Here is a 27185-nt window from a genome sequence, read left to right as displayed (position 1 = left end):
AAATAACTTCGAATAAGAAAGTTACTATGTTTTGCTAATAATGTCTTAAATAAACGTGGCCATTGCGAACTTGCTATGATTGCTACAGCCATCTAAGCTACACAACTTGAGAAGCCAACCAAGCATGATATAATGTTCTCAACCACGAGCAAGAAGGTAACCCCTAAGTTCCATGCCCGAATTTTCACCCGAATTTTTCACCCGAATAAAATTTGCCCGAATTTTTAACCCAAATTTTTCACTTCGACTGAAATATTCGGGCTAAAAAAATTCGTGAACTTGCGCACGAATTTTTTTTATTTCACTCAAATAATACAGTCGCTGCGGTTGTAATCAATACTATAATTGCATTTCCTTGTCCTAAATGTTTCTGGGATTACCTAACGCATATCATCATAACACTAATGATCACAACGCTATTACACTACACATTGATTACACGATTAGCCATTTTATTGAGGAGCTGCATTGAGTCATTTTCGGGTTCCCATTTCAAGAGCCAATGTTTTATTATCTGATATCTAGGTTCTTAGGTTGTCATTACTTTTTCAAGGGATAGAATATTTAGGCTTGAAGTTTGTGAACTATTTAAGGATAATAATATAGCCATATTTTGTTTTGAATAGCAAGTGAAACAAACAACATTTATGATTTAAATAGATTAATAAAAATGATAGAAGTTAATTTACATAATATCAATATCAATAAATAAATAAATTAATTTAACCTAGGTTGAAATAACTGTTCTTGGCCCTTATAGGAGCAAAAATAATGGCCGAAATTTGCGCCATTGCACTGAGAGCGTCAGTCTCATCCATCGCTCTCAATCTCTGCACAATAGTATCCCCAAATGCAGAAAACTGGTCGCTCGGACCAGGGGCAGGTGTAGGGGCTTGGTGGGGTGCTGCCAGAGATGCAACCAGTGCAGAGCTCAATTGGGAGAAGCCCTCAGCTGAAATTTATAAGCATAATGTGAGTTAATATAGTTGCTAAATGTTATGCCAATAGAGCTATTGTGCTCGCAACAACTCCATATTACAGACAAACTATTGGTTATAATATGTATAATTAAGAAATGTAAACAAGATCTTACCAAACTGATTAGTTTGATCCCTCATTTGGTTTCTTTCTCTGGCATATTTGGACTTATTTCCATTTTTCAGGCAACTTGCAATGACCTTTCTTTTACCTTAGATATATGTACTAAATAAAAAATCCTAGACAATTCATACATTGATATTATAAAAGCAAGTCTCAGTTTAATATATGGATGATAACTTTAAGAAGAGAAGAGTTAAGATAATGGATAGGTTATCTGTAAGATAAATGGTAGCATACATTTATTGATAATAAACTACGTACCTAAAACCGAGCCTGACTGTGAGGCCGCTGTCGTCAGTTCTGAAATGACCCTTTCAGTATCTCGCTCCATACTTCTGTTGAGGTCGTTTTCAGCCATCACCAAAGCCTCATCTTCTTCACCCCCTTCTACAGATATCTGATTGATTTTTGGGTCAAGGCAAAGTGACTGAATCTGTCACTTACTGTCGTTCATTATGATGTGTTATTTGATTTAAATTCAAATACGTATAGCTCTAACTATTAAGCATAAATTATAAACCTCATCGTCGCTTATCGACAAGACATTGGTTGTTGGGTCTTCAGTGCCGAACGACCCTACAGCAGTTCCGTCGAGAAAGCGGAGAAATTCTGCGTGGCAGTAGCTCTTGATGTGCAGTTCGTCATCCGGAGCTTGACCACTTTTTGTTTGCTGAAAACCAAACATTAGGATGACGAAAGTGACATTATTATCGTTTTTCAATAAAGTAAAAATTGTGTTCTTTTCCTTCAATATTTTTACATATTAGTATTACGAGAGAAAAGGTGGAGTAGATTCGACAATAAGTCTCAATTTTATAAGAATTTCTATAGTATGTTTATCAATATAAGCGTAAGTGGTAGTAGTAAGAATACATACTCTTTGCTGCTCCACTTTGCTTAGCCATTTAGCATAGTTCTGTTTGTACCCTCTGAACGTACCCATTACAGTTCCAACTGAAAAAGAATTAATAAATGAAATAGTTTAACACAAACAGAGACTTCCTATGTATTATCATCAATGCAGTTCTGGCACATGCACATGGGCAATTAAATACACACAAATATGTCTAATCTAGAACTAAGCAGTCAATACTTACCGGCAAAAGAAGACCAAAATTGGGCATCCTGTTCTTTTAGGTGGTTTAAAACCGCCGCTTTGGCAGCTTTACCTTTTGGCGTCCTGTCTTTAAATTTATAGTCCTCCCCTGAAGTGAACAACAACTCAAGAAAAATTGATATGGTCTATAAACATTTAAATTAAAGTGCTATTCCTGTTAATTTAAACTGTTGTTGATTTAAAATGAAGCTATAGATTTGAAAGTTTTGTAATGATATAGAAATCTCACTTGATGGATCCCACAGAATAGGTTGCATTTCTACTGCCTTACAGAGTTGCTCTACACGAACTTTATCAAGTACCATAACTAAAATGCCGTCAAGATTATTATGTTAAGTTATCAACATATAAAGTAAATTGCTACTGCCGGGTATTAGTAGTTGTACAACTGATACTGCAGTTATCAACGTCGCAAGTAAAATCCATGGAACCGTTACAAATAATGTAAGTATAAACTCGATAAAATTAATAGTAATACAAAAATATATAATTGTTATAATAGGACAATAAAACTTATCAATAGTAATACAGTAAGACAATCCGTACCCAAGAAAGAGACACCCGACAGTCCCTCTCACTGCCTCTAAATACTACTATTCACGTGACACGTATGCCGGTCACGTGATAAGATCTTAAGCTAATATCATCTAAATAGGGTACAACTAAACATGTCAATCTGTAGAGTAAACAAAAGAGGTGGCAAATAAGCCTAATTAAGGAAAGTGAGGTGGAAACAGCTTGCTAGCCGTGTGTTAATATGAGGTTAATAACAGAAGGCCATTAACCACAAAGGAAGAAGAACTAGTAGTCTAAAATGACGTGTACACTCGTGAAATGAGAGTACAACATATATTAGAATAATAAAAAATGTCAGGTATCTGGTAGAATAATAAATAAGTGAAGTATGTAGAACTTGATGGAATGAAAGTGTTGTATTAATAACGGCCGATAAAGTAGTCATGCGAATTGTTATAAATATCAATTATATTACGTCGTATTGACTGTCTATTGGATACTCAGACAAGAAATATTCTCGTAAATAGTCTCTCATACTTGTCGCAGAATCTAGAGTACCCTGATAGTTCCTGTGTTTGATCTTTTCCAGTTTCTGAGACCAAATCTGTTGAGCTACATCAGCCTCTTTCTCTGGGATTGGCTTCTGGTTGATCAAATAGTTATGCAGGATAACTGCAGCTTCTACGATCAACCTGGCATTACTTGGTGCACAGTAAACGCGGTTAATCATAACACGGAAGCGATTGGCCAAAATGCCGAAAGCGACCTCAACAACTTGCCTCGCTCTGGACAAACGATAGTTAAAAATTTCCATCTCGACAAGGAGGTTTCTTCCAGCATAAGGCTTCATAAGATGTAGACCCAATCCAAAGCCATCGTCGCCGATCAAATGATAATTAACAGGCTTCTGTCTAGAATCTACATTATTCATTGGACTTACTAGGACATGTGCGGGAGGTATTTTTAGTGGGTTGCTATTCGCAGAAGGATTAAATAATGGTCGCATTTGCGACCGGTTCCAAATCCCCGAATCTGCCATTCTCCCTGGAGATCCGATGTCATACGCTATAAATTTATAGTCAGCCCCGACTATAGCCATCAAATTTATTGAAAATGACTGTTTATAATTGTAATATGTGGATCCGGAACTTCTTATCTTGATCATCACTACGTGCTTACCGTCAATAGCTCCGATTGTGTTTACATAATCCCAACGATTTGCAAATCGTCGTTCCACTTCAAGCCATTCATTTTCTGATGATGGTACCTTTGCGTGAATAGGTCCCAAGTGTGTTATGATGGCCTTCAAAACTCTCGGTATGAATTTTGAAATTGTTGGTCGGCCAATCATAAAATAAAGCGATAGTGTCTTATGGCTTTCTCCCCCAGCTAAATAACGCAAAGTTACCATCAGCTGCTCCTTTGCAGATATTCCATTTCTTGAATTTGAACCGTCTTTGGCGATGTCATCCTCAATAAGTACCAGTACTTCATGAAACTGACGCTTCGTCAGCCTCATAAACGACTTGAATTCCGCCTCCGACTGCCTGAACAAGACCTTAAACTGATTGTTCATAGCCCCATTGCGATCCCTTGATCTTAGAAAGGGTCGTACCCAATGTCTGAAAAAAAAATGAAACTCAAACAACCACAACCAGTTCTGAGTTCAGTACCTTTAGATATCATCAATGAAAATTTAACATTTTTTCTTTTATTCCACCTGCTTGGTTTATAAATGCATATCAATTAAATATATATATATATATACATACGTACCGTGGTGGGAGCCGGTACATCCGAGTTACATCGTTGTGGGTAACTTGAGCACAAGCTGTTATCAAGACAACTATCGAAACCAAAATTATCTTCATTCGCCTGTGCCGCTGCACGTCCATGATGTATAGTGTATAGTGTATAGTGTATACTTACTAAATCCTTTACTACAGTCCTTGGGGGGTGGGGGATCATGTTGTTTTTGTCCGTGCAATTTTGTCCGTTTTCAGAAAATAGGGACGGACAAAAACGGACAAAAATTGTAACTTTTGATTTAAACTGTCTCCACAATTTGTAACAGGCTATCTGCAGAAATGGGTAGCACGGTTAATGACCATGGTCCTTTCTCAAACTTTCAATCCTCGGTTCAAAGAATAGTCAACACATTTCTTAATAACATAAAAAGGGATGAAAATCACTTTATCGTGTAACAACTTTTCCATAGTACTGGAGAGTAAAACTCTGTTAAATACAAAAATGCTTGAGCACATTTTTAGTCAGCAACAGTAACATGTCAATATGTTATAGACTCAAATGCGTTTAAAAACGTTTTAGTAACAATAAGTTGTGTAAACTGATGAGGAGGAGGAGGAGGAGGAGGAGGAGCAGGAGGACTGAGAAGGGCTGAGAAGGACGGAGGAGGAAGAGGACTGATGAGGAGAAGAACTGAGGGGGAGGTGGAGGACTGAGGAGGAGGAGGAGGATTGAGGAGGACTGAGGAGGAGGACTGAGAAGAACTGAGGAGGATGACTGAGGAGGACTGAGAAGGACAGAGGAGAACTGAGGAGGATGACTGAGGAGGACTGAGAAGGACTGAGGAGGAGGAGGACTGAGGAGGACTGTGGAGGAGGAGGACTCAGGAGGATGAGGAGGAGAAGGAGGAGGACTCAGGAGGACGACCCAAGAGGAGGGGGAGGAGGAGGACTCAGGAGGAGGAGGAGGAGGAGGGGGACCCAGGAGGAAGAGGACTGAGGAGGAGGATGACTGAGGAAGACTGAGGAGGATTGATGAGGAGTGCTGAGGAGGATGACTGAGGAGGATTGAGGAGGACTGAGGAGGAGGATGACTGAATTGGACTGAGGAGGATGAATGAGGAGGACTGAGAAGGACTGAGGAGGAGGAGGACTGAGGAGGACTGAGGAGAACTGAGGAGGATGACTGAGGAGGACTGAGAAGGACTGAGGAGGAGGAGGACTGAGGAGGACTGAAGAGGACTGTGGAGGAGGAGGACTCAGGAGGATGAGGAGGAGAAGGAGGAGGACTCAGGAGGACGACCCAAGAAGAGGGGAGGAGGAGGAGGAGGAGGGGGACCCAGGAAGAGGAGGAGGACTCAGGAGGACGACCCAAGAGGAGGGGGAGGAGGAGGATTCAGGAGGAGGAGGAGGAGGGGGACCCAGGAGGAGGAGGAGGACTCAGGAGGAAGAGGACTGAGGAGGAGGATGACTGAGGAAGACTGAGGAGGATTGATGAGGAGGGCTGAGGAGGATGACTGAGGAAGATTGAGGAGGACTGAGGAGGAGGATGACTGAATTGGACTGAGGAGGATTGAGGAGGAGGAGGAGGAGGACTGAGGAGGACTGAGGAGAAGGAGGACTGAGGAGGACTGAGAAGGAGGAGGAGGACTGAGGAGGAGGAGGAGGATTGAGGAGGACTGAGGAGGATTGAGGAGGACTGAGGAGGATTGAGGAGGACTGAGGAGGAGGATGAGGACTGAGGAGGAGGACTGGGGAGGACTGAGGAGGACTGAGGAGAAGGAGGACTGAGGAGGACGAGGAGGATGAGGCCTCATGAGGATGAGGAGGAGGACGAGGAGGATGAGGCCTCATGAGGATGAGGAGGAGGACGAGGAGGACGAGGCCTCATGAGGATGAGGAGGAGGACTCATGAGGAGGAGGAGGAGGAGGAAGACTGAGGAGGAGGAGGAGGATTGAGGAGGACTGAGGAGGAGGATTGAGGGGACTGAGGAGGACTGAGGAGAAGGATTGAGGAGGACTGAGGAGGACTGAGGAGGAGGAGGAGGATTGAGGAGGACTGAGGAGGACTGAGGAGGAGGATTGAGGAGGATTGAGGAGGACTGAGGAGGATTGAGGAGGACTGAGGAGGACTGAGGAGGAGGAGGATGATTGAGGAGGACTGAGGAGGACTGAGGAGGAAGATTGAGGAGGAGGATGAGGACTGAGGAGGAGGATGAGGACTGAGGAGGAGGATGAGGAGTGAGGAGGAGGACTGAGAAGGACTGAGGAGGATGACTGAGGAGGACTGAGGAGGACTGAAGAGGAGGGTGACTAAAGAGGACTTAGGAGGACTGAGGAGGACTGAGGAGGAGGATTGAGGAGGATTGAGGAGGACTGAGGAGGATTGAGGAGGACTGAGGAGGACTGAGGAGGATTGAGGAGGACTGAGGAGGACTGAGGAGGAAGATTGAGGAGGAGGATGAGGACTGAGGAGGAGGATTGAGGAGGACTGAGGAGGACTGAGGAGGACTGAGGAGGACTGAGGAGGAGGAGGAGGATTGAGGAGGACTGAGGAGGACTGAGGAGGAGGATTGAGGAGGACTGAGGAGGATTGAGGAGGACTGAGGAGGACTGAGGAGGACTGAGGAGGAGGAGGAGGATTGAGGAGGACTGAGGAGGACTGAGGAGGAAGATTGAGGAGGAGGATGAGGACTGAGGAGGAGGACTGAGGAGGAGGAGGAGGACTGAGGAGGAGGATGAGGAGTGAGGAGGAGGACTGAGAAGGACTGAGGAGGATGACTGAGGAGGACTGAGGAGGACTGAAGAGGAGGATGACTAAAGAGGACTGATGAGGATTGAGGAGGAGGACTGAGTAGGACCTTATATCTTTATATTAATTTAAGTTGGTCAAACATGTTAATTGCAAAGGAGTCATTCTTGACAATTTAAGTTCAAACAACTTAATTTAGATATGTCATTGTCAACCCTATTTTCTTAAATTTACACAAAAAAGTTTATAGAAAATATATAAAACGAACAGAAACTGACGGAAACACAATAGAAATGAAGGACACTATTTTGCTTCTGCACATTGGTTGTTACACTAGTTTACGTAATGTTTACGTAATTTTGATCCTAATTTAAACTTGGGTGGTCGCAGTCTCGATCTCACCCGACGCAACCGATATGCGTATCGATTTCCGCACGCAAATTATTTGGGCATGGAACCTTTCACCCGAATAAATTTTTTTCACAAATAAAATTTGCCCGAATTATTTTACTGTATTATTTGGCCATGGAACTAGAGGGTAAGAAGGAATTTAAAACATCTCTTTGTTAAATATGCTGAAGTCAGCTTGATATAATATTATGTGAATGTTGCATTGTGTATGCAGGGTATGCACTATCAACTATGGAAACATTCCTGACTTGCTTGTGTAAACAAAACACAGTTGTGCGTGTAAACACAACATATTTTAATGTAAACAAACCATCTACGTAGACTATTTAAGTACATAGACTGTCAAATAACTGACGTTTTTGTGTGTGTAGACAGTAAAATTCACTGAAATTCCTCTAAAATTCCCATTTCTCCAGTCATACATGTGTATCAGGAAGATTAGACTGCCATAATATTACAAACATGTGCTACACGTGATAAATTATGTGATATCATAGTGTCCTAGACAATGTATACTAAAGAATGTGACGTTTACAACTGCACCTGCATGTCAATATCATCACTGTAATAAGAATGCAGCTAAAACTTGATCTGAGTAGTGCTGTTAGTGGTGTTAGACATTACAATATTACATGTTAGAACCGGATAAAGATATGATTATATCCTTGATAACTTAGTATAGTAACTAGTTACTAGCTTCATAACTTGATATAGTTGTTGTTAATCAAATGTTATTGATTATCAGTATCTAGCTTTATTTCGGTATCTTAGGATACCAATAACAACTCAAGATATCATTCATGATTTTCTAGATGTTGTAAAATTCGTGCGCACATATTTTAAATTTCAATCTTTATTTTATGAACGAGTCGAGTATCTTATAGTAGGCAGAGTAAAAGATGTCCCACCTTTTTTAAAGGTTTATTAATCAAATATAAACAGAAATATTTATAAGCTGAGTCCACACTGCACTGATTATGATGAAAGTGTAAAGACACACTGATTTCTGACCTTAAGAACAGAGGGCCCCAGTCTAAATGTGTCTAATTGAGTTTGCTTGCTAAACATCACACATTATAACATATTACAGCTCATCTCTATCTTGCATAATTACTGTGTGTAGCTTATGTAAACAAGGTTACACGTGAAATTTGAGCTAGCTTCAAGGGGACTCACTGTTTGTGTAAATATAGTATGTACTGTGTAACTGAAACCATTTAGTAACGCATCTAGTGCAGGTAGTGAGACACTAATCACTGCTTAATTAGGCAATTAATTATCAATTAGTGTTTGTTTCTCGAGTTAGAAAGAAATATAACTCTGAAAAGAAGTTGTTTATTAAAACTTTAAAATTTTGTTGATGTTCGACAAGCAATTCTAATTTCAAAACAAAGTGTACTTGCTACTCAGATAACTAAAAATCTGCACAGTATAACATCTGTATAATATCTGTGCACGTTATTTAGTTATTTAGCCGTATAAGTTTGTACTTGCAAAGCACTTTAAGTGCTAAGTGTGCTCTTGAAGTGCTAATTTCAGCACTTATAGTGCTACTTGGCACGCGTACTGCTGTGCTACTGTGATTTTATAGTGTCACTTCTACCAGTGGTGTGATTTTATCAGCTGTCTTGGTAGAGTTACACCGGGTACATAACGGAGATAACAGCCATGTTGATAAAGTCAGCTGTACTTATTATTATATAGTAGACATGTTTATTATTATATTATAGTAGACATGTCAAATATGTAGAATGTAGATTGTGGAGCTATAAAACTATAAATGGGTGTTTGAAATGATATCTTGTGATTAATTAATGGTCTTGTTCACAATTCAACTTCATCAATCATCAGAGGTTCTACTTTCTGTCACACTTAACTTTATTTTCCCGCCAAAACTGACTGTCAGGCAGGTAAACATAAACGAGTCTTACATGTCATGTGACAGACAGGTGACAACCAGCTTATATTGAGTCTCTTGAGTGTAATAATTTTCAGCTGAACATTACCCAGCTACCCCCTGGAGCTCATACAATATGACAGTTTACAACACAGTGTTATACACTGTGACAGTGTTATACAGTATACACTGTGACAGTGTATTATCTCTTTTGAAAGATGACTTCATGCAGATTAATTTAACCCCCACTCATTTTCAAGTTGCTTTCATTAATATAATGTGTGTGTATTATTACACGTATACTATATCTATTAGACCCCCACCCGGCCCTCCCGGCGAGGTTAATTGTACTGCTTGTAACCAAAACCACTCTGATAATTTAACAAGATCTGTTTACCATAACCTACTGTTGTGGAACGTTATAAACTTAGGTGTGGTCTTTGAAAAACAAGATGGCCTTTCACCTTAACCACCTCCTTTGAGCTGTAGGGGTGGACTGGCCTAGTATATTATACATTATACAATATATGTATGATTGATGACTTGACGCATTATATGCTATTTAGGCGATAACTTCTTACAGATCCTCTCACGCTTATTAATTTACAGAAAATATCACGTGACTTAGTGAAAATATCACGTGACTTACGGAAAGTATCACATGTTTGGCAGGTTGATGGGTAAGCTGTGTTTGTCGAGTGTTGCTGCAAGGTGTGTTGACTGTTGAGTGAGAGTTGACATTTCAGTCTCAATGTAAAACTGTAACACGGATAGAGACTATATTTCCTACAGTCTGACTTTACTCAAAAGATATTTATATTTTCACGCAGCAGCCAGCAATTCCCTAATGTGAACTAACTTGTTTTGGCGCGATGTGATATATAATCGAGCCGATTTTGTTCTATGCGACTCAGTTCAATTCAATTTAATTCCAGAATCCTTAATGCAGGATTTTGTGCACATAATATAACAGAGACAATATGTTTAATGCCAACTAAACCTTTCCATTATCATGTAATGTACGTTTATATTCACTATTAAAGACGACCAAATCACCATTATTCAATTAATTATCATATTTATATTTGCAACAAGTACATTTCTTTAACTAACCATCTTGAAAATGGTCAATTAAAGAATTGTACTCGTTAAAATATCATACAATAACCCTCCCCCCGGGCTACAATAACCCTCCCCAGGACTCTACAGTAGCCAAGTTAATCAATTGTCTGTTTATTTATTGTTTCTAAACCTCATGGACTTTAATAACGCCCTAACAATTTATTGTTAATACAAATTTTCAAATTGTTACAAGGTACCGACTTGTGTTCGATGAGGTCGGGTGTTACCTTTAAAACCATTCATATACAGAATACAATCTCGTTCAATAACTCCCGCGAAATAATAAACTCATTGTAATTGTATTGAGAACGTACTTATTGGCCTGATTAGGTTAAACGTGACCTCAATAATGTGATACTCCTTTATAAACATTAAACATGTATATTTAATAGTCTCCCCATCATGACCATGGCACATGATTTTTAATCCCCGCATGTAAATTCTTAATTCATATATTTTATTATTTAATGTTGATCATCATTGAATGGTATTCTCAAATGAAACTCAAACCGTTATAGAGTACGAACATGTTTCAAATAGGGGACTACTTATAACCGTCCATCAATTATCATGCATTAGCTTGTGGAGTCCAACCTAGCTGAAAGCTTTTGTAGCAATAGTGGGCCACTCTCCTTCAATCAAGAAGCAATCCACTCTGGTCCTCTCACTGATACTTTACAGTTTACATGATGTAGCTCTAATGTAACTATTCATTTATTGTTAAATCTACTTCCACACTTGCATTCTACCGTCCTACTGCACTCAGTCCTAGTTAGGTGTCAGCACTACACTACATATACCGGCCTATCATCCCACATCCTCACTTCCACACTTGCATTCTACCGTCCTACTGCACTCAGTCCTAGTTAGGTGTCAGCACTACACTACATATACCGGCCTATCATCCCACATCCTCACTTCCACACTTGCATTCTACCGTCCTACTGCACTCAGTCCTAGTTAGGTGTCAGCACTACACTACATATACCGGCCTATCATCCCACATCCTCACTTCCACACTTGCATTCTACCGTCCTACTGCACTCAGTCCTAGTTAGGTGTCAGCACTACACTACATATACCGGCCTATCATCCCACATCCTCGGCTTTGATCAAATAATTTGAGGCACAGTGTGTAACACTATAACTATAGTTGGCATTTCTGTTGGGCAAAAACGTTTTGGCAATATATTGGCAGTTGGGATAGTGCTAAGCACTCTAAACTATAAAGGTGCATGGGAATGTTGGATTATGGTATGGTTGTCATATTGCTGGTGTGGCGTCCGCAATATTATCAGTCGCCTTTGAAAATCTACTACAGATTTTCTTTCTGTATATCACTATACAGTTCCTCTTTAGAAAAAGTGCATGAGACAAGTAACGAGACAAGGATGCTCTAGGATCAGGAGCGACAAATGATCAATTGTTCTAGACGTGAGGCTTTCTGCAGTAACGGCCCTAGCGAACAGGGGGATGGTTGTTCGCTTGAGTACTATGATGCGGTTATACAAGTCTGGAAAAACAATTTGTGACCTGCCTATTGGCCGGGCGCCGCCGTAGACTCAACACATGGTGTGTGGGGTATTTACCTCGGGCACACACCTTAATCTCTCGACCGGCGGGTCACACCCAAATCTCCTGCTCCAACTCTTTCAAAGGCTGGTACCCTACTACTACGTGGCCAGAAGGAAATTCTTGTAGGAACTCTTAATGTACGAACAATAAGAGAACAATACAAGAGGGATGAGCTGGGTGTATGCATGAGGGATAGTGGCGTACATATTTTGGGCATTCAGGAGCATCGGGTAGTACATAGCACTGAAATCGAGTATCAAGATCTTGGAAGCTCTCACCTCATAACAACCTCGGCATGGAGAACCAGCAATGGGGCGGCTGCTGGTGGGGTTGGTATTGTCTTGGACAAAAAGACAGTATTCAACTCATTGATTAGTGTATACTCACATGACAGGAGGACGATGGTAGCCAACTTTGCAGGGAACCCGGTCACAACTGTTATTGTGACTTATAGCCCGACAGAGGGGGCGACTGTCGACGAAGCAGAAAACTACTACGACAGCCTTGGTGGTGCCATCGACCAGATACCAGCCCACAACTTACTATTCGTTGTAGGAGACCTCAATGCGCATGTCTCATCATCAGGAAACTGGACATCCTTCCACAAGGGTCCAGCAAACCGAAATGGTAGACTGCTAGAGGATATGCTGTTGGAGCGACAGCTAGAAATCACAAACACCAGATTTCAGAAGCGAAGAGGTAAACTGTGGACATATCTCTCAGATATGAGTCAAAGTAAATCTCAAATCGACTTCATCATTTGCCGGAAGAAATGGCGGAACTCCGTCAAGAACTCCGAAGCATATGGTAGTTTCCACAGTATTGGCTCGGATCACAGAGTAGTCGTAGCAAGGGTAAAGCTTAGTCTACGGATAAGCAAGACGGAGAAGAGGGCTCCGGTTCTGGACTGGTCTAAACTTAAAACTGATATCGCTCTACAAGAGAGGTACACAGTGGAAGTTAAAAACCGCTTTTCCATACTTGAAAAGGATGATCAGACGGCAACAGAAAGGTACCAATGCTTTATTGATGCGAATAGGACAACTTCTCGACTTTTACTACCTGAAAAGGAGAAAAAGAAAAGATGTAAAATCTCAGCGACTCCAAGTGTTGAGATTGCCAGGCTGAAGCTGAGGGAATGTAGCATAAAATACCACTCAGATGCTACAGAAGACAACCGAATAGCTGTTCAAGAGGGCAAACAGAAGCTAGGCGATGCTTATCAAGCAGCCAAAGAGCACCTGCTGGAGGGGCAGGTCCGGGAACTGGAGGAAGCAAGTTGGCAGGGCAGACATGCTAAAAGCTGGACCATGATCAACAAGATCACAGGTAAAGCTCCATCATATACTGGCAAAATCAAGGGAAACTCACCAACGGAAAGGGTTCAGAAATGGAAGGACTATTTTGCTACTCTTCTCGGCTCACCACCGACGGTAGAGAACGCGGAAGAGGATATTGATCCAGTCCACCCACCTCTGAATATCGGAACAGAACCGTTTACGTTGGATGAGTACAGGAAAGCAAAGTCCAGCATAAAGGAAGGGAAAGCATGGGGTGACGACAACATAGCCCCAGAAGTCTTAAAACGATGCGACCTTGATCTAATTGTCTTAGACTTCTGTAACAATGCTCTATTGAAAGGTGAGAAACCAGACCAATGGTCAACTGCCAACATCATACCAATTCCAAAGAAGGGCGACCTTAGCGAACCAATGAACTATCGGGGAATAAGCTTGTCATCCCTAGTTGCCAAGTCTCTAAACAAGATGGTTCTAAACCGGTTGAAGCCAGAAATCGAGACAATTCTGCGTAGAAACCAGAATGGATTCAGACCAGGAAGGTCAACAACTCAACAGATATTGGTACTGAGACGTCTTATAGAGGGTGTCAAGAGTCGGAAACTGCCAGCTGTTCTGACATTTATAGACTTTAAGAAGGCTTTCGACAGTGTACATCGTGGGAAAATGCTAAAGATTCTAGAAGCTTACGGCATTCCAGTCAAAATCGTGCAGCTTATACGGCTCATGTACGAGAAGACAATGGCCAAAGTCCTAACTCCAGACGGAGAAACTGAATTGTTCGAGATACTTGCAGGTGTGTTACAGGGTGATACCTTAGCACCTTACCTCTTTGCAATAGTCATCGACTACTGTATGAGGCAAGCCATAGGCGATGATGCGGAGCGACTTGGACTCACCCTCGAACGTAGAAAAAGCAGAAGAGTGGGGCCCAAGATCATCACCGATGTGGACTTTGCAGATGATATAGCACTTATATCTGAGGACATGGACAAGGCTAACGAGTTCCTGCTCAGAGTAGAATCGGCGGCAGCAAGCGTGGGACTACACATAAACGAAGGCAAGACCAAGGTCATGACACTGAATATGGAGGATCGATCTAGCGACCTACAAAGTCGATCCGGGGAAGCCATAGAAGATGTAGATGATTTCATCTACTTAGGCTCCTGGATTGAGAGCACAGATAGGGAGATAAGGGTTAGAAAGGGTAAAGCGTGGGGTGCCCTACATAGACTGAAGGATATCTGGAAATCCAAACTGTCAAAGAGCCTAAAGATTAGATTGTTCATAGCGGCTTGTGAATCAGTACTGCTCTACGGATCAGAAACCTGGACACTGACAAAGGCTCAAGAGAAAAGTTTGGACGGGACATACACAAAGATGTTGCGTATGGTGCTGGGTATCTCATGGAAGGACAAGGTCAGCAATATAACTTTGTATGGTAGCCTCCCAAGGCTGTCAAACAAGTTACGAAGCAGGAGATTAAAAATGGCGGGACACTGCATCCGACATCCTGAGCTACTTGCCAGTGATTTAGTCTTATGGGAACCTACGCACGGTAGAGCACAGCAAGGCCGACCAAGACAAAGCTACTTGTCTATGTTACTGAAGGAAGTTGGGACAAACTCTAAAGAGGAACTGCGAACCCTGATGCGGGACAGGGATATATGGAGGGGGTTTTCTGGCGTAGATCGGACTTAGCTCCGACATAGTAGTAGTAGTAGTAGTGTTAAATCTAGGACAGACCTTCATTCGCTGAAAGGATTGAGATCTAGTAAAGCGTAGTGACACTAAATTGAAGGAATGTTACATATTTGTAGAATAGAAACCTGATTCATTGCCGAGTAAAGGTGTTTGATCTCATGACCCAAGTACCACGGTCCATATACAAATTATAAGAACTACATTGGTGTAATACCCCACACTACTGTAGTGAGTGTAGCCAGCCAGCGCACTAGTGTAGCCAGCCTGCTCTAACTAATGATCCACACTTTTAACAAGTCCCGGAGATACACCCCCTCAGTCCCCTGCTTGGACACATGTCAAGTTCCCTCCAATCACAGACCTCCAATCACAGACCACCACAGCTGTAGATTACCCCACTGTCCTGCTAATTCCTCACTACTGTCCTTCTCATTCTCTATAATAACCAGTGCTGTAACAAGTCCCCTCAGTCAGAGAGCATTACACTGCTTGGTCACGTGAATTCTTGGTCACGTGACTTCTCTCCACCTATCAGCTCCCTGACTGCAACCAGCCCTGGTAATGACAATTATACCATATACGGACTTGCTGAGCTTGCTCTCACTCTCCCTACCCCCCAACTCCACGTGAAACAGCATACAACACCGTACAAGAGAAGGAGAGAGTTATATTTAGAGCTGTGCAAACCAACCCTGATACCTGGATTGGGGAGGAGGAGGAGGAGGAAGAACCCTCGAGGTTCGTTTAGCAGGAACCTGGAGTGTTTTAACATAATATAGCAATTGAGGATTACAAGTGGGGTTGTATGGCTGGATTTGAGAAGGAAATGTGCTGTTTTGCAATAAAGTGCCATTTTATCTTTTGGAAATTATAAGTTCAGAGTAGGGTTATATATATGTTGTTATGCCAAAAAAAGTATCTGTATATAATATACTTCGAGCAGTTAAAGTTGGTTTAAGTTATAAAACAGCGAATCATGGACAGAGTTCCCAGGTTAAATTAAGACTGAACCTGATTTACAGATCTAGATTATTATCAGAAACAACACCATTCTAGAATAAGTGTGTTAAAAAATTCCCACGGCAATGTCACACAGTGGCGACCAAGTGCCAACACCTAACACGTTTAATACACACAACGCCAGCCCAGACAATTAGATTGATGAAGGAGTATTAAAACACACAACTACAGAGTTAATCTCATCAGGGGTAGGATGAGAAAATGCTGGCCTCTGTGTGCTGCTCTTACACTTTAGTGGCGTAGTGAGGTATGAGAATACACTGTTCTGGTCACTGCGCTCTAGTCTCGTTAGTGGTGAAGTTTAAAATTCAGAATATATGCACATATTAATACATAACATATTAATACATGTTACTGATCCTGTGAGGATTTAAAATATCTGAATATCAAGATATGGTATTACTAATTATACAGGTCCCAATGTGTGTACTTTCTGAGGCTGAAACCAAGAACTGTTTGTCAAGGAATCTTTCTGGACACAGGACACTGACATGGTCTTGTCTCAGTTCAGCCTCATTGAACCTGGAAACACTCGAATAATCTCATTTCCACTGTCACAAAATATCAAGTTATATACATTGGGACCTTAATTTACTGTAATTATAGTCTGTGTATCTCAGTTATTAACTAATTAAATGGTAAATGTTACTGTGTGCACTACTGTTACCTAATTATCAACTTAATAACACCAGAATGTGTGTGTGTCTGTGTGTGTGTCTGTGTGTGTGTCTGTGTGTAATTTCCGAACGGTTATACAAAAAAAACGGTAATAGTTACGGGACTGGTTTTTTCGGTATAGTGCCGACAAAACTCTGACGAAGCCAATAAGCAAATTTTATAAAAATCGGCCGGTGGTAAGTGGTTTAATTGATGGTTTTGTACCACAAAATATGTTACATAAAATGGCTTGAGAAGAACGGCAAGAGTTACGGGGCTAGCTCTCTCTCTCTCTGCATATGTAGCGTATATATTACATGGCGTATATATTACATGGTCATATAATACTATAAACTTATTAGGGGAGGGAGTGCTCAAACGGTCTGTTTGGACTGTAGAGAGAGTTCATACTTTCATACGACAATGTAATGCATGTTCACAAATATGATAGGCTGGTGTGGTGCATGGTGTTAAGGGTTAATTTCTATTGATTATTCATTAAGAATTACTATCTTTTAAGCATACTATTGGATACGTGAGGGCACTCCGAATAGAATTGCTCGCCTAATCCGGGTTTTGACTCAGCGGGTAATTACTCCTACCCTTTTTAACTGCGGCAGTGAAATCCCGGCCGTAGGCCGGGTTACACTAGTATATATATAATTATATAAGCCACAAACTGCTGTGTGCACTGATTAGGGGTCATGTTGTAAGTAATAATGGCCCACATGATATGATATGCTAGAGGTTTAATTGGATTCTCTAAACGTTGTTGTAAGTAGTTTGTGGTTCCACAAGAGGGGTGTGCCCTACTTTCCGTCCTAAAGTAAAGTCGGAAGTCCCCTCTGCTGTAGAGTCTTATTGGCTGGCGACAAATACTTATAGGATGGTAGTAGTCTTGTGGCGCCTGGTAGTAAGATAGTAGTATTTGCTAAATTGAGTTGGATAATATTGGGAGATGAGGTTTATTTGTTGTACGGGACAGTGATCTGTGATCCTGGGATATTATAAAGGTCACAACTGGAAGCTTATTGGTCAAAAACTGTCACGTGTCACGTAAAATATGGCTCACTTGTAACTTTGCAACAGTATCCAAGTAAATTGGGCCATGAAATTGGGAAAACTTTACCTTAAATCGGTATCCACCAACGTCAGTAAAAGTGAGTTCTAGAAGAATGTTAGGCCTGGTTGGGGTCTGCTTTGGGGAATTTCACTGGACAAAAAGAGAGTTGGTTAACAGAACAATAGACTTCCAGACACTTTTAGAGTATTTATAGTCTGTTTCTGTATCTGACTAATGATAGAATTACCGTTTATAGACGCAACTCCTTTTCCTTAGAAACTATCCCGGTGCAGTTATATATAACTAGAAAAATCTATTTACAACCTACCTATGTGAAGTATGTTGAGTTTCGTCAAGACTTGACAGGGCCATCACATCTTCTCACAGCAGAAAGTTCGTATTTTAAAGCTGCGGTCTAATCTTAATTATAATTGGAAAGGTTATGTTTGATTGTCGTTTGTACGACCGCCCACGTGCAAATTATATGAGAAATAGGAAGTGGCATAGTAACCATGGTAACGGTGGTGAATGTGCACGTGCAAAGATTGTTAGAACGGCATTTTGATCGGTTTTGTGGTAAATACGTTGTGTTCAGTTCGAGCTACATTTTAATCGGCTGTAATTGTATCTTCGGTTGTGACGGATATTTTTTGATGCGATAAAAAGTGACTACCAAATAATACTATTAGCTTCCTCCCTGCGACCACGGGCTTTCTAATCTTACATAAAGTAGATCAAATTGCTGTCTTTTACACAATATTAATTAAAGGGTAAATCTCTCAGAGATATTGAAAAAACGGTCCCTATCTCAGTGTCCCTCTAAATGGTGTAGAGTTGAGAAATTGTTGAGAAATTGTTACCTTCAATGGTAAGTGACTGTAGACTACAGTTTTCTCATTTGTCACTCAGCTCCCTATTTGTCACTCAGCTCCCTATTTGTCACTCAGCTCCCTATTTGTCACTCCTCTGACATTGTCAGCTTTTACAGGACAAGTGGACACCGTGTTACCTAATTAGTACTATAATGCAAGAGTAATATTAGTGTGTAGGAGTAATATTGTTACATTAGTGTGTAAGTGTGTATTAAGTGTACATTTAGTAGTGTATTACCTAAATGTGTATTCTCTAATTTGGGGCCAACGAATTTGTAAAACACAACACTTGTCTAAGGCTCTTAGGTGTGATTATGGGAGCAGACTGCCCCTCCTACCTGCATGATAACTAAAAAACATCACTTAGCATCTTAGCAAGCACCCTGCCCATACCCCAATTAACACACTTTACAGCAGTTTGCTTAATTGGACAGCTTATCGTCTTGTTATCATAGTTAATTAGGTAGCTTGTCAGAACCAGTGTGAAAATTTAACACCCTGTCCAATATACTGATATATCGTATCTAGCTCCTGTCCAATACTAAAATCGTATCTAGCTCCTGTTCAATACTGATATATCGCCCATATATCGTATCTAGCTCCTGTACAATACTGATATATCGTATCTAGCTCCTGTCCAATACTGATATATTGTATCAGAGCTGGGTCTACTCATATCTCCAGGCCCAGAAACTTCTCCCTCCGTCTACCGGAACAATGTTCATTAGACCTGGTATTTTATATCAAATTTGATGATGTTAGGTACTCCTTTGTTGCAATGGATGTAAGTGGTTAGGATTAACATGCCGTTAAATTCGATTGCTTCAATACCCGACCTCTTAGTCAGCTCCGTGTCTCTGTCAGCTCCGTGTCTCTGTCAGCTCCGTGTCTCTCTCAGCTCCGTGTCTCTCTCAGCTCCGTGTCTCTGTCAGCTCCGTGTCTCTGTCAGCTCCGTGTCTCTGTCAGCTCCGTGTCTCTCTCAGCTCCGTGTCTCTGTCAGCTCCGTGTCTCTCTCAGCTCCGTGTCTCTCTCAGCTCCGTGTCTCTCTCAGCTCCGTGTCTCTGTCAGCTCCGTGTCTCTCTCAGCTCCGTGTCTCTGTCAGCTCCGTGTCTCTCTCAGCTCCGTGTCTCTGTCAGCTCCGTGTCTCTCTCAGCTCCGTGTCTCTGTCAGCTCCGTGTCTCTCTCAGCTCCGTGTCTCTGTCAGCTCCGTGTCTCTCTCAGCTCCGTGTCTCTGTCAGCTCCGTGTCTCTCTCAGCTCCGTGTCTCTGTCAGCTCCGTGTCTCTCTCAGCTCCGTGTCTCTGTCAGCTCCGTGTCTCTCTCAGCTCCGTGTCTCTCTCAGCTCCTTGTCTCTCTCAGCTCCGTGTACGACGTACGTGTCTGTCCCTGCACTGAGCCCTGGGGGGTTGTATTCGTCTGAAATCTAATCAGGGACACACTGGTTATTATGTTGGTTGTTGTAATTGTGATTACAGTAATTCCCATCAAGTGGTTAACATGGTTTGATTATTATTGTCATCCTGAGAATCTAAAATCAGATCTGCTAATTTACACCTGAGTTTGTGGTGAGTGAGCGGTATTAACTGGATATCAGACATTGGATACTACTAGTAGGATACTGTCATGGTGGTGGTGTTCTAGTTCCTTTTGAAAGAGAGTGTAAATTGTAGCCTGACCTCTAGTAGTACAGTCAAATCCGTCCTAATTTAAGCCTTTGTCGGACAAAATTCGCAACAAAGCGATTTTAACGGGAATATGGTCGGGGACAGGTCTCAGGAATTATTCCAGAGAGTTCCCAAAATCCTCGACTTCAGGAAATCCACGTTACCACTTTTACCACCTTTTTACCACTTTGGTTTCCGCAAATAAGTCACGTTCTGAATATCTAGAAGATTCTAGTTTAAAGCATTGTGTTTAGAAAACAAGAAGAACATTTTTTCTTTAACAACTTTTCAAAAATAAATTATTTAATTAATTAATTAAATAATTAATAAATTTTCAAATATTTCAAAAATACATTTCATAAAGAATGTTCACAATTACATTCCAACGTATATTGAAACTAATTTTTATGAAAATTTTGAAAATTTTCACTACAATATTTTGGACTTGTAAAATTTTCGAATTTGTAAGAAAAACCACTATTTACCACTTTTTCCCCACAGAGAATCTCGCTAATAAACGACTTCTGAATGTCGTAAGAATGTTCTAGATTGAACCAAGTGTTTCAAAATATAAAGAGAAACAACTTTTTGCCCGACAACCTTTGGATTAGATAATTAATTAATTAGTTAATTCGAGTATTAAACAAATATTCAAAAATTATAAAATTATTTTTGATCAAATATTAAAAAATACATATCACGAATAATTAACAAATTTTCATTAATTAATCGGGAAATCGAAGTAGTACTTTATATAACCATATTACTAGATAAGAGTCTAACTATGAGTCCTCAGCTGGCACATTGGTGCAATTGTCCTGACATTTGAGGCAGGTTGATCCACCAATGTATTCCTGCTTTTCTGCATGAACAAGCATTGCCACAACCTGACTTTAAAACAGTTGCAACAGATTTTTTGAATGAGCTTTTTCGGAGCTGTACTCATAAGAGTGGTCACTGGTAATGTGTCCCATTGTTCTGAACAATTTGTTCATCTTCCATCCCCACGTTATCGGATCTAGGTCATTCTCATCCCACGCCTGCAGCTGATGGTAACACGATAAGAATGTTGTTCAGCCTGCCCAGTGTTGGCGAGAGCTGTTCGCACTTGATGTCTGCTGTTGAAGATTGCGACTGCTGTTCAAAAACTGAAAGTCTAGCTTCATTTAGTGATCTCAATTTTGATTGAAATCAGCTGCAGCATTAAAAGTTCTCCTACATGATTTATGGTAGCTGCCAGCTGGTGTAGAATTTGCCGAATAAAAAGCATCTATTACACTTTCATCGATGGATGCGATCGTTCTGAAGAGCCGATCCTTACCAACTCCGTGGATCCGACGGGTGGTGTCTGATCCAGTGAAAAGTGTGGCACAGCAGCTTATCGTGTTTACGACTACGTGCCTCCTACCAATCGCACTTCGAATTTCTCAATGTCATAGAAGTAGCTTTTGTGGTGTGAAACAGTAGGTGGTCAAATGCAAAGTGTTTTGTCCATGTGCAGTAAAATTACAAGCAAATCAGTATCATCACCAATTACAGAAACATCAACTTGATTAGACACTCAACTGCCTCTCTGCAAATCAAAACGATGTGCGAAACGGATTGAAAATGACGAAGTTATCAAGCAATTTGTTCATCTCGTTAGCGAAATGATTGGGTTTCAATATTACCTAATGCTTTTTCACGTGACGTGTGCCGATACGTAATTGGGGTTTCGACGATTTCGTGCCACGCTTTCACTGGATCAACCCCACCCGTCATCCGGAGTTTAAGGACGGGATTCGAACGTTCCGTGGGGAATAGGCACTAAACTACGGGAAAGTCGTGAATTTTTGGGCGGCGAATTAGTAATTAGTAAAAGCCCAACTATGTTTTCATACAAATTACCTTTTCTGTAATCCGGTTTGAAGGTTCATCTTTGGGGCGATCTTACGTTACAGAAGGGGAAAATTTTTTTTTAAAATGTGTTTGTGGGCCCAAAGATGGTCCTGCCTCATTTTCAACGGAAAAACGGACCCCTCTTTATTTGGGCCCACATAATAGTTAAAAGCCCTTTTCTATTCAGTATGCACTGAATGGGTACCCAGGAAATTTTTGAACTTTACAGGGACCCCCCCTTTTAACCCTCAATTAAGTTTTCCTATCATTCGGGTTTAGTCGGGGCCCTTGGGGTCGCATGATCCCAAAGGATCCTTCCCCTCCCTAGCTAGGGACATGGGATTCAAAACCCTGAACCCTTCTGCGCAGGGCGGAGTCAACCCCAGGCTAAAAATGAATCTTTGGGGCTGGTCATGGTCCGCTGCAATAATCAACAAGCGTACTCTGAGTGAAACAGTCTGCCCTTGTTTTCCGTTTAAATTTTTTTTGTCAAATTTTTAATATTAAGTGTGATTTAATCCTGATTTTTTGCAATTCAACTTTTTTTCGAAGGAAAATAAACTAAAATAAAGTGAAGCTTCGCTTCCAAACAAAACCCGTTTTAAAAATTTAAATTAAACCAAAACTAGTCGGGAAAAAGATGTGAAAATAGTATAAGCTATAAAGTTCGTAAAATTTTTGGGTATTTTACCGTTTTTTCCATTTATCTGGGTTTTTTTAACTGTTTTTCTATGGACGGGTATTTTGTTTTTCAAGTAAATCCCTAATTTTACGTTTTTCGTCCGGAAATATTTTTAACAAATTGTATTTTTAAATTTTTAAAAATTTAAAAATTATTTAAATTAAAATAATTAATAATCTAACCAAAGGTTGTCGGTAAAAAGTTTTTCTCTTTTTTATTTGAACACATTGGTTCAATCTAGAACATTCTACGACATTCAAAGCGTTTTATTAGCGGAGATTCGATGTGGGAAAAAATGGGAAATTTGGGGTTTTTCTTTACAAAATTTTGAAAATTTTACAAGTTTTTAAAAATTGTAAGTGAAAAATTTTTAAAATTTTCAAAAAAAATTAGTTTAATTACTTGAATGTAATTGTCAACATTTTTAAAAAATGGTTTTTGAAATATTTGAAATTTTTTAACTATTTAATTAATTAAATTTAAAAAATTTATTTTTTAAAAAATTGTTAAAAAAAAAATTGTTCTTCTTTTGTTTTCTAAAAACAATCTTTAAACTAGAACTTTAGGATATTTAAACGTGATTATTTGCGGAAAACCAAGTGGGAAAAAGGTGTAAAAATGAAAATGTGGATTTTTTGAAGTCGAGGGTTTTGGGAACCTCTGGAATGATTTCCCGGGGCCTGTCCCCCTATCCCGTTAAAACGCTTTGTTGCGAAATTTTTTCCGACAAAAAGACGGATTTAACTGTACTATGTTGTTTTGCGACCCACTAAAAAATTTTTGTGGAAAATTTCCCCAATTGTAATTAGCTGTATATAAAACACAAAATTTAAACCCTGAAAAGTATAAATGTGGATATGATGATTTACATAACATGCCAATTTTACTAGCCACTCCTTTTAATATGACAACACGTAATGTGAACAGCTAATTATCATTACATTCTACCCCCGGGCCCCCCAGCAGGCTTCTTTACCACGTGGGGTCACACGTACACTTATCACCCCTCAGGCACCCCGAAAAAGTTAAAAAATTTTCTCTAAATTTTTAATCCTAACTAGTTATAAGGGAAGGGGACCGGTGCCCAAAGGGAACGTTTAGTACGTGTACATTGGTGAGAGTGCCAAGCGATAACTTTTTATAACAAACAGTGTTAGAACTTACAATGGTTGGGTCTTAATTTTTTTACTGTTCAAGTGTGAGGAATCTTTTAAATAATTTGTGAGAAACATATAAAAAACTTCGTATTCAGTCGACTGGATGGGGGAAAAATACTGGAAATTCGACTGAGCGTGTTTTCTTTCAACTCCTTTTCTAATAATCCACCCCCTTTTTGTAATAGTTGTTAGTTATAATCAGAATCACCCGAGCCCCTTTCTCTCCCGTTTAAATTTTTTAATTAGGTGGTTTCCAATTTTTAAAAATTTACTGGGCTTTTTTTATACTAATTCCACAAGTTGGAACATTTTAGAGCCTCAGCTGGAATCCGGGGGTGTTATCTTGACTTTATATTTTTTCACACTACATCGCATCTGAGAAAATTGTTCTATAAGGTGTGGAAAAAGGAAATATTTAAATTAGTAGCTTTTTCTCACCGCAATTTTGTGCACGAAATGTACACCCGGGAACACCCCGTGTTACACTTTTTTTTGTTCAGCCCCTCAAAACACTGCTTACTCATGGTGTTTCCAAGCTATTAAAATTATTTGAGGGAGTCCATTTGTCATTTGTCTACTCAAAATTTAAAATAAGGGTTATTATCTTGGGCAGGAGTATTTAACCAGAGAATAAACTGAGTTTTAAAATTTCAAAAATTTCACGTGTAGTTCAGGTGAGAAGTCAATTTTACATCAACCTTGTGGAATAAGATAAAGAAGAGATAGTGTAATTTTAAAACCCAAATCATTAAAATAGTTTTAAAAAACTGTTCCCATTCTACAAATATATGAAGTGATTGGGCTGTATCTCCCAAAAATAACTTGTAGTTTGTGTTTTTCAGGGGTTTGGGTTTGCGATTTATTTTTTCCCGTCATTGTAGGTTTTTTCTTGAAAACCCCGCTTTGAAAATTTTTGGATCCAATTAAAATAAAAAGGTTCAAGTTGCTAGTATGAGTCTAAGGATCGATTCTAATAAATAGATAAGAAGTATAAATTTGGCCTATTAGTTCACGTGCTTATAACCATGCGCGTTAAAACTTTGAGAGTCTATTACTCTAAGGCAAAAAAGTCATTATAATCCATATTTTGTCAGCAATAAGATCACAATATTTCTATTTAGTGAGAAAATATGAGCTAGAACGGACATATCGCGCTGAGTTATACCTGTTAGAAATTTATGATGTACGCGCGGGTGCCAAGTGATAACAACTAAAGGGGCTTTTGCGGCGGTATGCGCATCGAAAATTTGGCAAAAACGCTTGGGCGGAGTGACAAGTTCAACTTCGATAATATATGAAGTGGGACTGTCTCGAAGGAAAAATTTAGGCAAACACGATGTGACTATTTTTGGGTTGATTTATACAACTGCAAAAAAATAATTCAAACTTTAAAGCAAAAAAGTCAAAATTTTTACCACTTTTTTGGATTTTTACCTCAGAACAAATAGAGGATTTGTTTTAAATTTGTTTATACAATCGTGTGCGGCTGTCTAGTTAGCTAACTTTATGCAAGGTTTTGCGACATGCCAACAAAATTAACTTGCGCAAAATATCAAAAAACATGGTTTTTTTGCTCTATTTTTGGCCCAAAAATCGGTTTTTTGCGATTTTTACCCAAGAACAATCATCCAACTCTGAAACCACTTTCATCAATCGATTCTACGGTCAAAAATACGTCTAGGTATGGTGGTAATCTGGGGTCCCTATCGTACGACAGACAATGCCCGTAAGAGCCTCTACTATATGTTCTCGCTGGAAACCTTGTAAAGTAGAGTTTCCACGTAAAAAAAAGAAAAAAAGGGAGTTCAGAACGGCTCTTTCTGTAGTGGAACGATTCATGGAGCTCAAACTTCTGTTACTGTGGATCTAACGAGTGAGTTTTGCAAGCGTGGACTAGTCGAGAATACGTACAGACATCTACCTGAAAGCAGCAACATCCTCAAGCAATCGATACATTTGGAGACCCTAGTTTCGTCAGCAAAGAAGCTGACTTCCGAAAGACATGTAACAGCTGGCGCTCTAGATCGTTAATAAACAAATGAACAATAGGTCCTAACACACTTCCCTGAGGACACCACTTAGAACCCCCTGGCACGTCCGAAGAACTTAGAAGTTTGCCGTGAAATCCGTATCTCTCTTTAACCAAACAAAAAAGTAGTCCAAGTCTACTTTGTTAAAAGCCTTGGCAAAATCGAAGTAAATGAAGTCTGTGTATTTCCACCTGAAGTCAGGAATCCTTCAAAATGTCGTCAAAGTAACGAGCATTTTGGTCAATAGCTTCTGTCGATCTGAAGCGCATGTTTTGTCGATAACAAATGGTTGTTTCGAGATGCGAACCATGTGTTTCCTAACCACTCCTTTCTTAGAACTTTGACTACATGTGAGCTCAGAAACCGGTCTGTAGTTAGCAGCATCACTCCTGCTACATTTCTGAAAGCGGTGTGACATATCCAGTCTTGTAGAAACATGGGGGGACGAATCCTGTAACATGGACTCAGACCAGATGTGATGATCGGAACACTCAAGCTTGAAGCACATCATTTGAGGAGATAGCAGAACTACCATCAGGCCCGGTGAAGAGTCCAGCCTAATCTCTCAGATATAGCTCCATGTGTGGTTAGGAGTGAGTACCATTCTGACATCCCTACTAGGAGAGGTGGACTGTAAAAATTGTAAATGTAGGTAGTGAACTTATCCGGCAGTTTAGGAAAGGGGAAAAAAACAAAAAAATAATGTTTTTTTTTTTAAGCGTAATCAGTAAAAGTATTTATGATTGACACTAATTTTATCCACTGCTCTCTTTTCACCTTGATCAAGAATGTGGACTATAGCTTCCTTGATCTCATAGCAAATCTAAATCCAAACTCGTCTTCAGTTTACTTTGATTCGAGCTAGTCATTGGCCACACTTTGCCATTAATACTTTATGAAGGCCCACGGTGCTACTGCGAAAAAAA

The 27185-nt window shown here is 40.1% G+C and overlaps 2 protein-coding genes across 2 annotated transcripts; one reads left to right on the top strand and one right to left on the bottom strand.

Moving 5' to 3' along the window:
- Window positions 1-722: 722 nt before the first annotated feature.
- LOC134821649 (uncharacterized) lies at window positions 723-2557 on the bottom strand. Its single transcript, XM_063832352.1, has 7 exons — window positions 2448-2557; window positions 2199-2306; window positions 1979-2055; window positions 1622-1771; window positions 1363-1498; window positions 1094-1189; window positions 723-952 (listed from the first exon to the last, which is right to left on the bottom strand). Exons 1-7 carry the CDS (start codon window positions 2521-2523, stop codon window positions 723-725), a joined length of 873 nt encoding a protein of 290 aa, XP_063688422.1. The 5' UTR covers window positions 2524-2557.
- Window positions 2558-12637: 10080 nt separating this feature from the next.
- Window positions 12638-14105, top strand: LOC134821648 (uncharacterized). The gene is made up of 2 exons (XM_063832351.1): window positions 12638-13877; window positions 14050-14105. The coding sequence occupies exons 1-2, from the start codon at window positions 12638-12640 to the stop codon at window positions 14103-14105; spliced, it is 1296 nt and encodes a 431-aa protein (XP_063688421.1).
- The last annotated feature ends 13080 nt before the right edge of the window (window positions 14106-27185 follow it).

Source organism: Bolinopsis microptera, chromosome 10 (genome assembly GCF_026151205.1).
Source record: "Bolinopsis microptera isolate Bmic1 chromosome 10, MBARI_Bmic_1.0, whole genome shotgun sequence".
Taxonomy (NCBI): Eukaryota; Metazoa; Ctenophora; class Tentaculata; order Lobata; family Bolinopsidae; genus Bolinopsis; species Bolinopsis microptera.
The sequence above is the reverse complement of the archived record's forward strand: the minus strand, read 5'-3'. Positions and strand labels throughout refer to the sequence as shown.

Coding starts and splice junctions, on each gene's coding strand:
- LOC134821649 (XM_063832352.1), bottom strand. CDS start 2,523: ATGGTACTTGATAAAGTTCGTGTAGAGCAACTCTGTAAGGCAGTAGAA. Junction 1,772..1,978: donor GCAAAGTGGAGCAGCAAAGA/GTATGTATTCTT, acceptor TTTGGTTTTCAG/CAAACAAAAAGTGGTCAAGC. Junction 1,190..1,362: donor ACAGTCAGGCTCGGTTTTAG/GTACGTAGTTTA, acceptor CATATATCTAAG/GTAAAAGAAAGGTCATTGCA.
- LOC134821648 (XM_063832351.1), top strand. CDS start 12,638: ATGGTAGCCAACTTTGCAGGGAACCCGGTCACAACTGTTATTGTGACT. Junction 13,878..14,049: donor TAACAATGCTCTATTGAAAG/GTGAGAAACCAG, acceptor AATTCTGCGTAG/AAACCAGAATGGATTCAGAC.